The 16,123-nt window shown below is 44.3% G+C and overlaps 1 protein-coding gene across 18 annotated transcripts in view; it reads left to right on the top strand.

The window, feature by feature from the left end:
• The window catches only part of EML5 (EMAP like 5), a 184,033-nt gene that overhangs the window by 162,611 nt on the left and 5,299 nt on the right, over positions 1-16,123 (top strand). For 15 of the 18 annotated variants that reach the window (XR_005555519.1, XR_005555518.1, XR_005555511.1 and 12 more), the window contains 5 exons: positions 221-378; positions 1,418-1,532; positions 14,404-14,592; positions 14,829-15,001; positions 15,415-15,577. Coding sequence is in view for 7 of the 18 variants with exons in the window: in XM_039333438.1 (XP_039189372.1) it covers positions 221-378; positions 1,418-1,532; positions 14,404-14,592; positions 14,829-15,001; positions 15,415-15,577 (798 nt within the window). In the remaining 11 variants the exon portion in view is untranslated. Of the gene's footprint in view, positions 1-220; positions 379-1,417; positions 1,533-1,999; positions 2,173-14,403; positions 14,593-14,828; positions 15,002-15,414; positions 15,578-16,123 lie in introns of those variants that run through there. The other 3 variants (XM_039333443.1, XM_039333444.1, XR_005555523.1) reach the window with 3 other exon arrangements.

Below are 16,123 nucleotides of genomic sequence, written 5' to 3' on the forward strand. Positions count from 1 at the left end.
GCTATTAAAGGACAGTAAGAAGTAGACAACACTAGATTCCTGCCCTTGTCTTTGGTTGCAAAATGACTAAAGTTTTTTTTTCCTCCCAAACTCAGAATTAAAGACAGATTGGGATTGTGGATTGGGCACAATGTGCTGTATAAATTGTCCTTTTATAGTAAATATTTGTATTCATTCCTTTTTGAAATCAGATGATGGACATATTTTTCCCCCTTTTCAGAATAATTTGACATTTACAGGTACCATCAGTGGAGATGTGTGTGTTTGGAAGGACCACATATTGAATCGAATTGTGGGCAAAGCTCATAATGGCCCTATATTTGCAATGTATACGACATTACGTGATGGCTTAATTGTAACTGGAGGCAAAGAGAGGCCGTGAGTCTTGTTTTCTTATATGAATATATTTTGTTTCTTTGTTTCTTTCATATGTTGGCCGCCCATCTTACTGTAGGGCAGCTATGGTAGTAATTTTACAAACTCTAGTAGTAATTTTTACAAATGTAGTAATTTTACAAAATAACTAATGGATACACAAATGTATTATAATAAATTTTATTGTAATTGTATTTGTAAAGTATTTACAATGGATAATGCACCTATCTTGTCTACATTGACAGATATGGCTAATTAGTAGTGATGTCAATCGTGGCTGTTTCTATCTAGTTACTTTCAGGGGAAAAATGATGCATATTAAGAGTAAATCAAAGAGATGGATTTCAGTTTTTCTTTTCCACCCAAGGGGATGTATTTGGAGCTGCTGATTACATCTCCTCGGTGGTTCTGCAAGACTAGTTGTAATCTTCTAGTCAAGTAAAACAAATATCTACTTGTAGAAAAAGTAGTAATTGTCATATGACTTTATTATCGTGCATCTCTTTTCCTATTTTCCTATGTGTTTAGTGGAATTAAGTGTTTTACATAGACTATAGTAAATAATTTTCTCTTGCAAAGGAAATAATTAATTGTATGCTTAATGTTTTTCAATCTTGGCAGCTTGAAGATATGTGGACTTCAATTTCCAAAATTATGAGAGTTGGAGTCTACATATCTTCAAGCTGCCAAGGTTGACAAACACTGTTCTAGATTGCATTAAAAGTTTAAGGAGTCTTTATACCAAGTGAAGGAAATTATCTTATTCTCAGCGACTCATACAGTAATCTTAATTCTGATATCCTGACATCATTAAATGCAAACTCCTACATAATCAGATATCACTTATCAGCCATGGAAAAATCATTTTGGTATTACAAAATTGGTTTAAATACCATAATGACTTTTGAAGAGCACAAACTGAGGCATTATTATTTTTTAAATACTGAATTTCTGTTGAATTGTTTAGTAGTTAATGAATAATACTTGGTTTTAGGGACTTTCATATGTTTTCTCTGAAAAGACTCTTTCTTATTTTGGCTAGATCAAAAGAAGGAGGTGCACTTAAGCTATGGGATCAGGAACTTAGAAGATGTCGCGCCTTTAGATTAGAGACAGGACAAGTAATTGATTGTGTCCGTTCGGTGTGCAGAGGCAAAGTAAGTCAATAATGCAATATGACCCAGACCAAAGGTAGATATATAAATAACTGATATTGTGTCTTGTTTCCATGTTTTATCATTAAAAGTTACAGTAATTAAAACATACATTTAAAAAATAGTAACAAATTATATTAATTCCTGTTGCTTCATAACAGTTTGGGATGGTAGGCACAGAATTTTGAAAACAGGTTATAGGCACTGCCCTCAAATGGCTGCCATTGTGTTTCCAGTCATAAAACATGTGTTTATGTTTTGATGGGGGGTCATGGCAACAGATGGTCAGAGTGGGTGTGGCTAACAACCCCCCCTTATTTGATTGTTTATTAAATTTAGAGGCCACTTGCCTCTAGAATGACTTTGGGCATCTAATACTTAAAAAGATAGAAAGCAAAGATAGAAAACAAAAAATGATTATATGCATCTAGACGAACCACCATCTATATATCATGAAACACAATCAACAGGGCTCTGCAACCACTGTATCCCAAGACCTGGGAGAACAGCCAAGCTTTTAAGGAACTTCTGGATGTTCATCAGGATGGCAACCACACAGATCTCTGGGGGAGCATGATTCCACTGCAACAGAGAAGGGACACTTCCTGGATCCTGACAGAGGGCATTGTTTGATCAAGAGGATCCAAAGCACACCAGTTCTGCCCCATCTTACCAGATTAGCAAAAACCATGGGACACAGGTGATTCCTCAAATAATATAGCCCCATACCATGAAGGGCATTGCAGATAATAAACAGCACCTTGAATTGCACCTGGAAACCTATTAGCAATTAATGCAGTTTGCAGGGAGTGGTATAATGAGGCACCCCCAACACTGCCTATATCACTCTGTTCTGGACCAGCTGTAGCTTCCAAGGCAGCCTCATGTACAGCATATGGCAATCACCCAAAAGCTTTCCTTCTCCCTACCTTCCAAAAATGTTCTCTACCAATTCAGTTTACCTTTCCTTTTACAGGAAGCAACTACATTGTCAAATAAGGTATTGACTGTAGCCACTTATTACTTTAATTGTTAAGAAATAAATAAATGAGTGTTTGAAGGAGTTGGGTATATTGTTAGAAATACAAATTAGAGTTAAGGTAAGTGGCTTACTTGACAACCTCCATGTCAAGACTGCTAACATCGGATGTTCTTGCTTGCCATATATGAAGAAGCAAACCTGTTTTATTTAGCCCGTATAGCATTTCTAGAGTTAAGGCAGATAGTAGTAGTTTAAGGGATGGGAAAGTATGCAAGTTAACCATAACAATGTCTGGGCACAGTGTGGCCAAGGTCAGCTCAGCTGCAACGGGAGGGGCACCTCACACTTCACATTAATTGGAGAATGTGATTGATGACTGTAAAATGAAGGAGTGAGTTATGCTTTGTTACAGATGCTTGGGGGAGGGAGGATTCAGTTTCTGGCTTAACTTTGTTAGTGCCGAAGCTATGCAGACTAATAAAAGATTCTTTTAGAGGAAAAAGCCTCAAAATTCTTTGAAAATCTGCTTTCTTTCGGAACCATGTCATCAAGCCAGAAACCACAAACTTTTAAATTCATTTAGGGGTCCCTTACCCCAGTCACTATCCCTAAGCTAACGGGGATAGCTGAAAAAGATTTGGGGAAGATCTCGCCATGGAAGAGAAAAAAGTGCCTGAGGCCGGCACCCCCCCCCCCCAGCCGCAGCTTCTCCAGGAGGAGCTGCAGCAGCAGCTTCTCCAGGAAGGGAAGGGCCAGCTACCCAGACAGTGGAGAAGAAACTCTGGCAAACTCCACAGCTGGGAGCAAGGCCAAAACTATCAGGAGAGCTGATTTGGTCATCAGACTGGGACAAGCCAAGCAAAGGCTCTGGAAGTTTCCACACAGCCTTGCCAGCAGATGAGTGTGAGTCACAGCGAAGGGATGTTTACATATCACCTTCCTCCCAACAATGGAGAGCTGCCCGGCCATCTATCGCTGAAGACTCGGGTGAGTGGAAATACCCACCTGCAGCTTGCAGTGGGTCATTAGAATACCTAGCAGAAAGATTTGAAGAATTAGAAGTGCAGAGCGAAGAGCAACTCCCATTGAGAGAGGCCCCCAGCCCCTTCCTTGCAGATCAATTGGCTTTTCAACCCCTGGGGACCCCTGCCAGAGCCTCTAGCCCCACACAGAGAGGAGATTCCAGCCTGGGGCCCCTGCTGCAAGGTGAAATTGAGCAAATTCCACAGATAAGTGATCAGCCGTCTCCAAGCCTACACCAAATAATAGAGGCCTTGCAACAGCTCGGGCTAGTGCCAAAGCCAGGGGAGCTACAGCCAGTGAGCTTGCAAATGAGGGAGGCCCAACATGTCCAGCAGCCATTGAGGGGCCTACAGCAGCAGAGGGCATCACCACCCCCTGCAGCCCAACAGCAAGGAAGACTACTACTACCCCCGCTTGCACAACCACCATTGGGAGGCCTGCAGCAGCAGGGGGCACCCCCAGCCCCCACTGCCCAGCAGCAGAGGGCCCAGCAACCATTGGATCAGCAGGCAGGGTGGAACCAACTGCAGCAGGGGGCGCCACGCCAACTACTGAGAGCCCCGCAGCCGTTGGATCAGCAGGCTGGGTGGGGCCAACAGCAACTGGGGGCACCACGTCAACAGCAGAGGGCCCAGCAGCAATGGGATCGACAGGCCGGATGGGGCCAACAGCAACCCGGGTGGGGTCCGCAGCAGCCTGCATTCGCACCACCTTTCAAAGCAACGTTCGATGGGGACCCAGAGAAGCTGATTTTTTTCCTCAACCAAGTGCATTCTCATTTAAATCGCTGGGCCTATCTCTATCCGGAACCAGGGGCCATGGTTGACGTCATTGCGACCAACCTGGAGGGAGAAGCATCTGAATGGCTGAACAATCTATATAGCGAGCAAGCCCCCGAATTGGAAGATCCCCATCTCTTTCTCTTAGGACTGAGAGAACGATTTGAAGACCCATCCATCGGCCTCAAAGCAGCAGGACAAATTCACAAAATAAAACAAGCAGGGAGGCCTGCTCTGGAGTACGTGCGAGAGTTCCGTAAGATAGCAGGTCGAATAGAGGGGTGGCCTGAGCAGTCCCTCATCCATTACTTCATTGAGGGATTAGATGATCACCTCTCTCAGGCTTGCATCTATCGAGAAGTACCTGATCGGCTGGAGGAGTGGTACCAGACGGCCGTGAAGCTGGACGTTAAGCTCTCTCGTTATAAGAAGCCTCCCTCTCCTGGAGTTGAACCAATACCAGAACGATCCAGACGACAACCAACCCCCTGGAGACTCCCAACAACTATGCCTACCGAAAGACCCAGACCACCTGTGGGGCCACCGCTTGCATGCTTCCGATGCGGACAACAGGGACATCGAGCAGCAAATTGCCCAGTTGCCTACCCTCAACAGCAGAGCAGACTGAGAGCCCCAGAAAAAAAGAAACCTGATTAGCAACCACCCAGAGGGAAATCCAATTGGATCAACCAAGAACTAGCTGCCCAAGTCGCATCCCCTGCACGGCAGGACACCGGAGCCAAGTCTGGATCTGTCCCTGCTCTACTGCCTCTTGACAGCGATGACAAAGGGGAAAACGACCCAATGGTGAGTCGCCAAATCCTGTCTTTTTCCCTAGCTGCCAAACTTATAATCCCTAAATCAGGGGTGCAAATAAACTTAAGTGTGCTAATAGACTCTGGATGCACCCGATGTATTATTAGCTTACCCTTTGCTATGAAATTGGGCATACGAGCAAAATCACTCTCCAAACCCATGAGGTTTGAACAGGCTGATGGCTCCCTCATGGGAGGAATTCTCATCACACAGGTAACTGAACCCTTACGCCTAGAGATAGGTGCACACTGGGAGTTTATTCGCTTCCTGGTGGCTCCAAAAATGACTGAGGCGGTGATCCTAGGACTAGCCTGGTTAGACAAATGGAAGCCATTTATCTGGTGGGAGAAAGGAATGAGAACTATGAGACTACCTATAGGGCCTGATCCCCCCATTGATTCAACAGATGTTACTGGGCATCTTAGGCCACCCAATGAGCGAGCGCACATGGCCGCCTCACTGACTCCAGGTGAACCAGTCATCCCCAAAGAATACTTGGACCTGGCGGAGGTGTTCAGTGAAAAAGAATGTGATGCCCTACCCCCTCACAGACCCAATGACTGCTCCATCGAACTGGTGCCCGGAGCCAAAATCCCACGTCGGAGGATGTATGCTATGTCCCCCCTCGAAATGGAGGACAGCGATATGTGAACAAGAACCTAGCGAGGGGGTTTATTGAACGGGCCAAATCTTCCGTGGGAGCCCCTGTGTTGTTCAAAGAGAAAAAAGATGGGTCTCTTCGTCTCTGCGTAGACTACAAGGGACTCAATGCTGTAAGTGTGGAAAATAAATACCCCTCCCCCTCCTAAAGGATTTATTGACCCATCTGGCTAAAGGGAGTGTCTTCACTAAGTTAGACCTAAGAGAGGCATACTACCGGGTGAGAATAAAAGAGGGAGACGAGTGGAAAACTGCCTTCAACTGTCCTATGGGGAGCTATCAGTTCAAAGTCATGCCATTTGGATTACAGGGGGCCCCAGCTGTATTTATGCAGTTGATTAATGAGGTTCTACATGATCACTTGTACAAAGGGGTTTTGGTGTATCTTGAGGATATCCTGATATACAGCACAAACATGACTGATCACATAAAGCTAGTGAGAGAAGTGTTAAAGAAAATATTGAATGCCAAGCTGTATGTCAAATTGTCAAAATGTGAATTTCACCAAACCCAATTAGACTATCTTGGCTACCGAATTTCCAATGAGGGTATTGAAATGGATCCAGCCAAGGTAAAAACTATAATCGAATGGCAACCCCCAAGGACTCGCAAACAGCTCCAAAGCTTTCTGGGTTTTGCCAACTTTTATCGTCAATTCATCCCTTCTTTTGCCAAGATTGCCCTTCCTCTTACAGAACTACTCAAAACAGGCAAAGGAGGAGGGAAGCCACGACCGGGCCAACCACTAGCATGGACAATGAGCTGTCAAACAGCTTTTGAGAATTTAAAGAGACTATTTGCCGCTGAACCGGTTCTAAAGCACCGAAACCTGGCTGGGCCCTGAGGGGGGTGTTTCCCTCTCGGAGATGTGCCCGGACGGGTTTGTGGTGCTTCATCAGCGTCGACATCAGGGAAGGGGTGGGGGAGTGGCAGTCATCGCTCGGAAGTCCTTGAGTCGTCGTGGGATTCCTGCCTCGGAGGTTGTTGGGTGTGAGTCCCTCCTATTGAAGTTGGGTTCACGGGTTCAGTTGGGCTTGCTGCTGACGTACCTACCTCCCAACTGCGTTGCAACAGCCCTGCCTGCGTTGCTGGAGTCAGTAGCCGGGTTGGCGGTGGAGTTCCCCAGACTTATAGTACTGGGGGACTTTAACCTACCATCACTCGGCGATCGCTCAGAGGCGGCGCAGGAGTTCATGGCTTCCATGGCAACCATGGACCTGACCCAAGTAATTCAGGATCCGACCCATAGGGGTGGTCACACACTCGACCTTGTGTTTCTCTCGGGGCAATGGAGACATGATCTGGAATTAAGGGGAATAGAGATCTCGCCCTTGTCATGGACAGATCATTTCCTATTGAGGCTGGACTTCAGAGCATCACTCCCCCATCGCAGGGAGAGGGAACCGACTAGGTGGTTCCGCCCCAGGCGCCTAGTGGACCCTGATCGGTTCCAGGAGGAGCTTGGGGAAATACCTGACTCCCTTGTCCACAACTCGTCCGGGTCCCTAGTTGCGGCCTGGAATGAGGCGGCATCCAGGGCCCTGGATCGAATTGCGCCTTTGCGACCTCTCTGTGGTGGTGGTCCCCGGAGGGCGCCTTGGTTTACTGAGGAGCTCCGGGAGATGAAGTGCCACAAGAGACATCTAGAGCGACGTTGGAGGGCCAGTAACTCTGAATCTGACCGATCACTATTAAGAGCCTATCTTAGGACTTATTTAGTGGCGATGAGAGCGGCAAAGCGTGTTCACATTTCCGCACTTATTGCGTCCGCAGAATCTCGCCCAGCCGCCTTGTTTAGGGTGACCCGCTCCCTTCTTAAAGTGGAGGAGGCGGAGGAACCCTTGCAGGGGAGAGCTGAGGAGTTTGTTCAGTTTCTTTCAGACAAAATCGCTCAGATTCAGAGGGACCTGGACTCTGACTGGGCAGTGCCAGCCGAGTTGCCAGGGGCTGGTCTTAGTCATATTATCTGGAGCGAGTTTGAGCCTGTGACCCCTGATGAAGTGGACAAGGCTGTGAGGGTAATGAATGCCGCCACCTGTTTATTGGACCCGTGCCCCTCCTGGCTGGTTTCTGCCAGTAGGGAGGTGACACAAGGCTGGCTCCAGGCGATAATCAATGCTTCCTTGATGGAGGGGTCTTTCCCGCAACCTTTAAAGGAAGCGGTGGTGAGGCCCCTCCTCAAGAAGCCTTCCCTGGACCCAGCTGTTTTGAAGAACTTTCGTCCCGTCTCCAACCTCCCCTTTGTGGGGAAGGTTGTAGAGAAGGTGGTGGCATCTCAACTCTTGCGATCCTTGGATGAAACCAATTATCTGGACCCTTTTCAATCTGGTTTCAGGCCCGGCTACAGCACTGAGACTGCTTTGGTCACACTGACCGATGACCTCTGGCAAGCCCGGGATAGGGGTCATTCCTCTATCCTGGTGCTTCTTGACCTCTCAGCGGCGTTCCATACCATCGACCATGGTATCCTTCTGCGTCGTCTCGGAGAGGTGGGGGTGGGCGGCACCGTATTGCGGTGGTTCTCCTCCTACCTCTCCGACAGGTCACAGTCGGTGTTGGCGGGCGGACAGAGATCGACCCCTAGGCGCCTCAATTATGGGGTGCCTCAGGGCTCGGTCCTGTCCCCCCTCCTTTTTAACATCTACATGAAACCGCTGGGTGAGATGATTCGGCGACACGGGGTGAGGTATCATCAGTACGCGGATGATACCCAATTATACATCTCCACCACGTGTCCTTTCAGTGAAGCAGTCGACGTGATGTGCCGGTGCCTGGAAGATGTGAGGGTCTGGATGGGGGTGAACAGGCTTAGACTCAACCCTGACAAGACCGAGTGGCTCTGGGTCTTGCCTCCCAAAGGCCAACTGGATGGTCCATCTTTAGTCCTGGGGGGGGCAAATTTACCTCCCTCAGTGCAGGCACGCAACTTGGGTGTCCTCCTGGACTCACAGCTAAATCTGGAACAACATCTATCGGCTGTGGCCAGGGGGACCTTTGCACAGGTTCGCCTAGTGCACCAGTTGCGGCCTTATTTGGACCGGGAGGCTTTACTCACAGTCACTCATGCCCTTGTCACCTCAAGACTGGATTACTGTAACGTGCTCTACATGGGGCTACCCTTGAAGAGCATTCGGAGGCTGCAGTTGGTTCAGAACGCAGCCGCGAGAGCGATTGTGGGCGCGCCAAGGTACGCCAACGTGTCACCTATCCTCCGCGAGCTGCACTGGCTTCCTGGGGGTCTCCGGACGCAATTCAAGGTGTTGGTTATCACCTTTAAAGCCCTTCATGGCATAGGGCCAGGTTATTTACAGGACCGCATTCTGCCGCACAGCTCCCAGAGACCAGTGAGGTCCCATAGATTGGGCCTCCTTCAGGTCCCGTCAGCCAGACAATGTCGGCTGGCGGGCCCTCGGGGAAGGGCCTTTTCTGTGGTGGCTCCGACCTGGTGGAATCAACTTCCCCCTGAGGTTTGAACTACTCCCACCCTGCTGGCCTTTAAGAAGGCCTTTAAAACCCTCCTGTTCCGGCAGGCCTGGGACTGATGTCCCTGAGGGGCCGGGATATGATCAGACTCGCGGTATGACTGCTTTATTTTATTGTTTTATCATTGTTTTAACTTTGTATGCCGCCCTGAGTCCTTTGGGATTGGGCGGCATATAAACACTGAAAATAAATAAATAAATAAATAAATAAACCCTTTGTGATTCAAGCCGATGCCAGCGATGTGGCGGTTGGAGCAGTGTTACTTCAAAAGAACAAAAATGGGATCCTGCAACCCTGTGCCTACACCTCTAAGAAATTCACTGAGAGTGAGCGAAGATGGGCAATCTGGGAGAAAGAGGCCTTTGCAATTAGGTGGGCGCTATTGAACTGGCGACACTATCTAGAAGGGAGCAAGGTACCATTTGAGGTATGGACAGATCACAAAAACCTGGAGGCACTGAAAACTCCCCGCAAATTGTCACCAAACCAAGTACGGTGGGCACAGTACTTTAACCGCTTCAACTTCACTCTAAAGTACATACCAGGAGGAAAGAACTTTCTAGCTGATGCGCTATCCCGGTTACCCCAGTACAAAAGCGAACGAGAGCAGGTTAACGAGGCAATTATTCCCAATCCACAAACTGCCGCTCAACTTAGGCCTCGCGGGGTCCCCAGTCCTGATGACCCTGGAGTGAAGAAAATAAAACGAGAGCTCCTCACTGACCAATGGTTCAAAGATAATCAAGCGTCCCTAACATGCAGAGATGGCTTGGCTTACAAAGGGGGGAAGTTATATCTGCCAGAAGCGCTCCGTCTTAATGCTCTCAACCACAGCCACGATATAAAGCAGGCTGGACACTTTGGATATTTGAAAACTCTACACCTCACCCGCCGGCAATTCTGGTGGCCGGGGCTGAAAAAGGATGTGGAAAACTATGTAAAAAGTTGTACTGTATGTGCCACAATGAAAAGAATCCCGGGGAAAACTCCTGGATTACTGCAACCCGTGGCAGACCTTTCTCAACCCTGGGAAGAAATAGCTATGGACTTTATAGTGGACCTACCTGAAAGTAGTGGAAATACTGTCATCTGGAGACCTGTTCTCGAAACAGGCTCATTTCATCGCCTGCAAAGGACTCCCATCTGCCCAACGCCTGGCCAAATTGTTCCTGAAACATATCTACCGGCTGCATGGTGCCCCCAAGCGAATAATCTCAGACAGGGGAGTGCAATTCACAGCGAACTTTTGGAGAAATTTCCTTACATTGATTGGATCATCTCAAGGGTTATCATCTGCTTTTCATCCAGCCACCAATGGGGCCGCTGAAGCCGCTAACAAAATGGTGGAGCAATATCTTAGGTGCTACGTTTCCTACCAACAGATGAACTGGACTGATCTCCTCCCTTTTGCGGAGGTGGCGTACAATAATTCCGTGCACAGCAGAACCGGCTACACGCCTTTCAAAGTAGCCACAGGGAAAGAGTTTAACACAATACCTGAATATCCTCAGTTGCCCTCCGCTTCACAGACACTTGATCAATGGGTGAGAGGGTGGGAAGGAGTTTGGAAAAACACAAAAACTGCTTTAAAAAAGACTTTTGAAACCTATAAAAAGCAGGCTGATAAAAAGAGGGCTCCCCAAAAAACATTCCAAGTTGGGGAAAAGGTCTATCTGTCAACTAAATATCTACGCCTCAAATTGCCTAGCAAGAAATTGGGACCAAAATTCTTGGGGCTTTTCCCCATAGTAAAGGTCATCAACCCAGTCACAGTACAACTAAAACTCCCTAAACTGTTAGGGAAAATTCACCCAGTTTTCCATTGTAGTTTGTTGAAGCCTTATCGGGGCTCCACTTTGAGGCCTCCTCCAAAGAAGGCACCTGGACCCCTCGTAGTGGCAGGGCAGACCCACTATGAGGTGAAACGTATTCTCGATTCCAGAATCTTTAGAGGGAAATTACAGTACTTAGTACAATGGAAGGGATACCCGTTGTCTGAAGCCACCTGGGTGAAGTCCAGTGAAGTGAAAGCTGACAGATTAGTCAAAAAGTTTCATGTTAAACACCCCAACAAACCGAAAAATAACCCTTAACCTATACTTATGTTTATATTCCAGGGTTTGTCCTTTTTGTAAGGAGGGCCGTTTGTCAAGACTGCTAACATCGGATGTTCTTGCTTGCCATATATGAAGAAGCAAACCTGTTTTATTTAGCCCGTATAGCATTTCTAGAGTTAAGGCAGATAGTAGTAGTTTAAGGGATGGGAAAGTATGCAAGTTAACCATAACAATGTCTGGGCACAGTGTGGCCAAGGTCAGCTCAGCTGCAACGGGAGGGGCACCTCACACTTCACATTAATTGGAGAATGTGATTGATGACTGTAAAATGAAGGAGTGAGTTATGCTTTGTTACAGATGCTTGGGGGAGGGAGGATTCAGTTTCTGGCTTAACTTTGTTAGTGCCGAAGCTATGCAGAATAATAAAAGATTCTTTTAGAGGAAAAAGCCTCAAAATTCTTTGAAAATCTGCTTTATTTCAGAACCATGTCACTCCAACTACCCATTTATTTATTTTCTAATGAAAAAATTAAAAATAATATATGGGGAGGGAATCTGGCAGGTGATGTGGGAGATTTGGAGGGCACATGGTGCTTATGTATGCCATATTGGAAAATTAGATTTTAAATCCAGGAACAGACAAAGTTTAGGTCATCGTTTTTTTCCAAAGTGATTTGGAGGACCAATGTCCATTTGGTCACATAAGTGGGCAATTGGGGATTTTTATTCATTGTGTGTGTTTCTTTGTGTGTGTGTGCATGTGTTCCTGTGAATGTGAATTTCAAGTAGTTCTTTGCAAATCTAGGAAATTTATTTATAACCTTATAGAAGTTTTTTGCTTTTTTTTTTTTTTACCATTGGAGGGAAATTGCACCTGTTGGGTTTCTCTATTTGTTACCAAATAGTAGCACAATCTTCCAGAAAATGCCATTCAGCTTTAATTTTCAGTGTGTCAAAAGTGGAAGATTGTTATGTAGATTGAATGCATTTATTCTGTTTAACTTAAATTTATTTAACTTAAAAGACATTTTATTTTTGTCCCAGCCACTTTTGGATACTCCTAAGACACCATACTCTGGCTGCAGCATTCATGACAACTAGAAGATGACAGCACAGAATTGGAGTTTTCAGTATTTGCTGTCTAGTAGGCATCCACATGTTTGCAACCCAGACAGAGTAGTCCTAGGATAAACCCTGTCACATATTCTCAATGATTAAATGAGTTTCTCTTTGTCTTATAGTATCAGAAAATATCTTGTTTCCTCTGATGGAGAAACTTTTGAGTAAGGATTAAACCATATCAAGAGCCTAGCAATAGTAATAAGAGTCATTTGTTGATGCGTGCAGCTATAGAAATCAAATAAATATATTCTGTAAATAAATTGTTTATTATAATCCTAAACTTTGATAGATGGTAAAGTCAAAATGGTGATCACAACAGTGCAATGGAAGCTGCCATAGTTTCATGCATTGCACATGAAAAACAGGCAGAATTTCAATCAGGCTGTTGTGGCCACCATTTTAATATTTTTTTACCATGATTATGTGTATCCCCTGCTTTGATATATTGCTGCTGACCACATAAAGAGCAAAAATAATTACTAAGAATGGTATTAAAGATAAGGTAATACTGTAATAGATTTTATTTTTAAATAGTTGTGTAAATCTATAGTTTGTGCCAGGTCCCAAGTACTAAGAATGACGTGGAGTTCCTTAAGAGTGGTTTCCTTTATCTATAAACAGAATCTTGCCAGATTAAAGCAACTATTTTCACAACTACAGACATAATCTGGGAATAGGTAAGGAGACCTGCTTAAAGGGTTAAATTTTCCAAGCTTTGCTGCCTCTTTACCTTCCAGAAAGCAGCCCTTCCCTCCTGAGAATCCAGACTACGGACCACCAGTTTGACTATATATGAAGTTACAAGACTTTTAACCATGTTCCAACAAATATTTAATCATATAGTACACCATCTAGCAATCTTACTATAGGGCCTCTTTATATGCAAACTTTGTATTTTTAAACCATATCCAAGCAGGTGTTTTATCATAATAGTATTCCATCTGCTAAGATGAATCACATCTTTTAAATCTAATTCTAATCTTCTTTTGCCAAGTTGCTTTCCAAATCAGTAGGTTTAGCATGCGAGGTTGTATTTTTGTAGATATTGTTGGGGATAAAAAAGATAAATTAAGTAGAATATTCATTTTTTTGTCTCCCATGCTTTAATGATTCTCTTGACAGCTCTTTAATTCATTTTATTAAATCTTCTTTTTTGTCCTCAAGTTTTTTTTTGAAGTCCTGGAAGGTTGTTGTTGTTGTTGTTGTTGTTGTTATTATATAATTTCATCAATACTTTTTCAGATATGGAATTTTAACAGTTTTCTTAGTTTTCAAATTTATCCAGACTGTAGTATTTTTAACCTCATTTCAATATATTTTTGTTCCCCATGATAGTTTAAGTCACCGCTTCCATCTCTGGGAGGGTGGGAGTATAGTCCTCTCCCTTCTCACTTTGGGAGGATTTTTGCTTCTTGGGAATCTTTTCCAAGAAATCAGATACAAAATAGGAGAGAGAAGATCGAATTCCTCACTCAGTTTCAAGCACACTCTTCACTGTTATTGGACTGGTCACCGAGGTGTGGCCAACTTCCCCTAGATTGAGCGGGATTACTGCCGTCATTCTGTGACCATCGGGGCGCCCCCCTTTCTTTGTTGCCTCTTGAGGGAGACTTTAGACCCATTTAGAGTCCCTTGGCAGGGCGAAACTAGCCATACGGTGCAGAGCTTCGCAATCCCTCGGCTATGTGCTATGGCGCAAAACCGGAAGTCCTCTGTTATGCTTACTTTTTTAGCTTCCATGTGCCATGATGGCATCCATTATTGATCCTATTGGATGTTTCTTCCTTGTCTCTATTTCTAATTGAAGGTGGGATTCAAACTTACAATTGCTCAGTTTCTAGCCTGATGCCTTAGCTGTTACACTAAGTTTGCTCTCTGTTTATTATATGTATAATTATTAAAATTATAAATTATTAAAGTATACAATGACTATTAATTCACTATTGTTCTAGGGAAAAATTCTTGTTGGGACACGAAATGCTGAAATCATAGAAGTTGGAGAGAAAAATGCTGCCTGTAACATTCTGATTAATGGGCACATGGATGGGCCTATCTGGGGATTAGCAACCCACCCATCTCGTGATCTTTTTCTTTCTGCAGCAGAAGATGGAACAGTCAGACTTTGGGATATTGCTGACAAGGTAAGTGTAAAAATGGCATTTAAGAAGTTACAGTAAGTTATTTATTTATTGAATATCTATGCCACTCATGTTGCCAAAGCGATTCTAGGTGGCTTGGTAATTAAATAAATGATACATTTTTCAACTCATTTTATAAAGTATTACCAGGAAATAAGCTAATATTTATAGGAAAAGAAAGCATTGTGTCATTTAACATGCTATTCTAATTTTAATTTCATTTTTTGGAACTATTGCAGAAAATGGTGAACAAAGTCAATTTGGGCCATGCAGCACGTACTGTATCATACAGCCCAGAAGGTGACATGGTAGCAATTGGCATGAAAAATGGAGAATTTATTATCCTATTAGTGAACTCTCTGAAGATATGGGGGAAGAAAAGAGACAGACGATCTGCCATCCAAGACATCAGGTGAGAAATCATATACAGTATCTCTCACTTGCTCCAGGGAACAAATGTGACATCTGCACTTGGGTTTTATTACTGGATATGATGCTTATCCAGATATGGTGCTATTTCATTTCACTCATCTATTAATGGTTTAGCAGATGGAGTGTTCTAGCACCATGATTCACCATTCGCCATTTTCAAGGAGAAGAAACCAAATTGAATCCCCTTTGAGACATAGTCAGCAACAGTAATAAAGGTGTATGTGCAAGCAGAAGGAAATAAAAGAATTTGAAGTATGAAAATGCCTTGGACAGGGGGAAGTAGAATAATTTTCAGCATGCAGCAGAAAATCCAAACAGCAGTTTAACATCTTGAGCTTTTTAAATGAGTTATTTGGTAAATTAGAATGAATTTAAAACTTTTTTTCTACATAGGTTCAGCCCAGATTCCCGTTACTTAGCAGTGGGTTCAAGTGAAAATGCAGTTGACTTTTATGACCTGACACTGGGGCCTCCTCTTAACCGAGCCAGCTACTGCAAAGACATCCCAAGCTTTGTTATTCAAATGGACTTTTCTGCAGATAGCAGTTATCTTCAGGTAAGGAAATAATGTGGATTTTTTGTTATGCGTTTTTTTTCATTTACATCATGAACATTTTTTTAAGGTTAAATCTTGTAATCTTTGACGACAGTATGAATTTATAAGAGTTTGGTCTTGAGACAGGCTACTTCCTGTTGTTTTCAAACAGAGTGTCAACAGCCTAAGTAGGTAGTATAGCAGAACTTTAATACATTTGTAAAAATTAAAGTTAGGAGATTTGGAGATTTCAAAGTCAAACAAAACTAATAAATGCTACTCCTTATTTTAACATTCTTTGGGGTTTATCCATCAACTTTCTTATGTGGGTTAGGAGGAGGGGTAGTGATAGCAGTAATAACAATACTTCATTACACAGCTATTGTATATTTTTGACGGTGGCATTTCAGAGCATCTCACTTACTGACTTCTTGTTCAGAGACCTTTCCAAGTTGTTGGAAAATGCTGAATGAGCAAAGACAGTGGGGAAGCCTCAGGGAAAGTTGCAAGTTGCTCTGATACATCCTCACCTGGCCTCCCTGTGTTTGTCCTGAGCTACAGCATCCT

Source organism: Crotalus tigris, unplaced genomic scaffold (genome assembly GCF_016545835.1).
Source record: "Crotalus tigris isolate CLP2741 ecotype Arizona unplaced genomic scaffold, ASM1654583v1 scf7180000024506.1728113, whole genome shotgun sequence".
NCBI classification, from domain to species: Eukaryota; Metazoa; Chordata; class Lepidosauria; order Squamata; family Viperidae; genus Crotalus; species Crotalus tigris.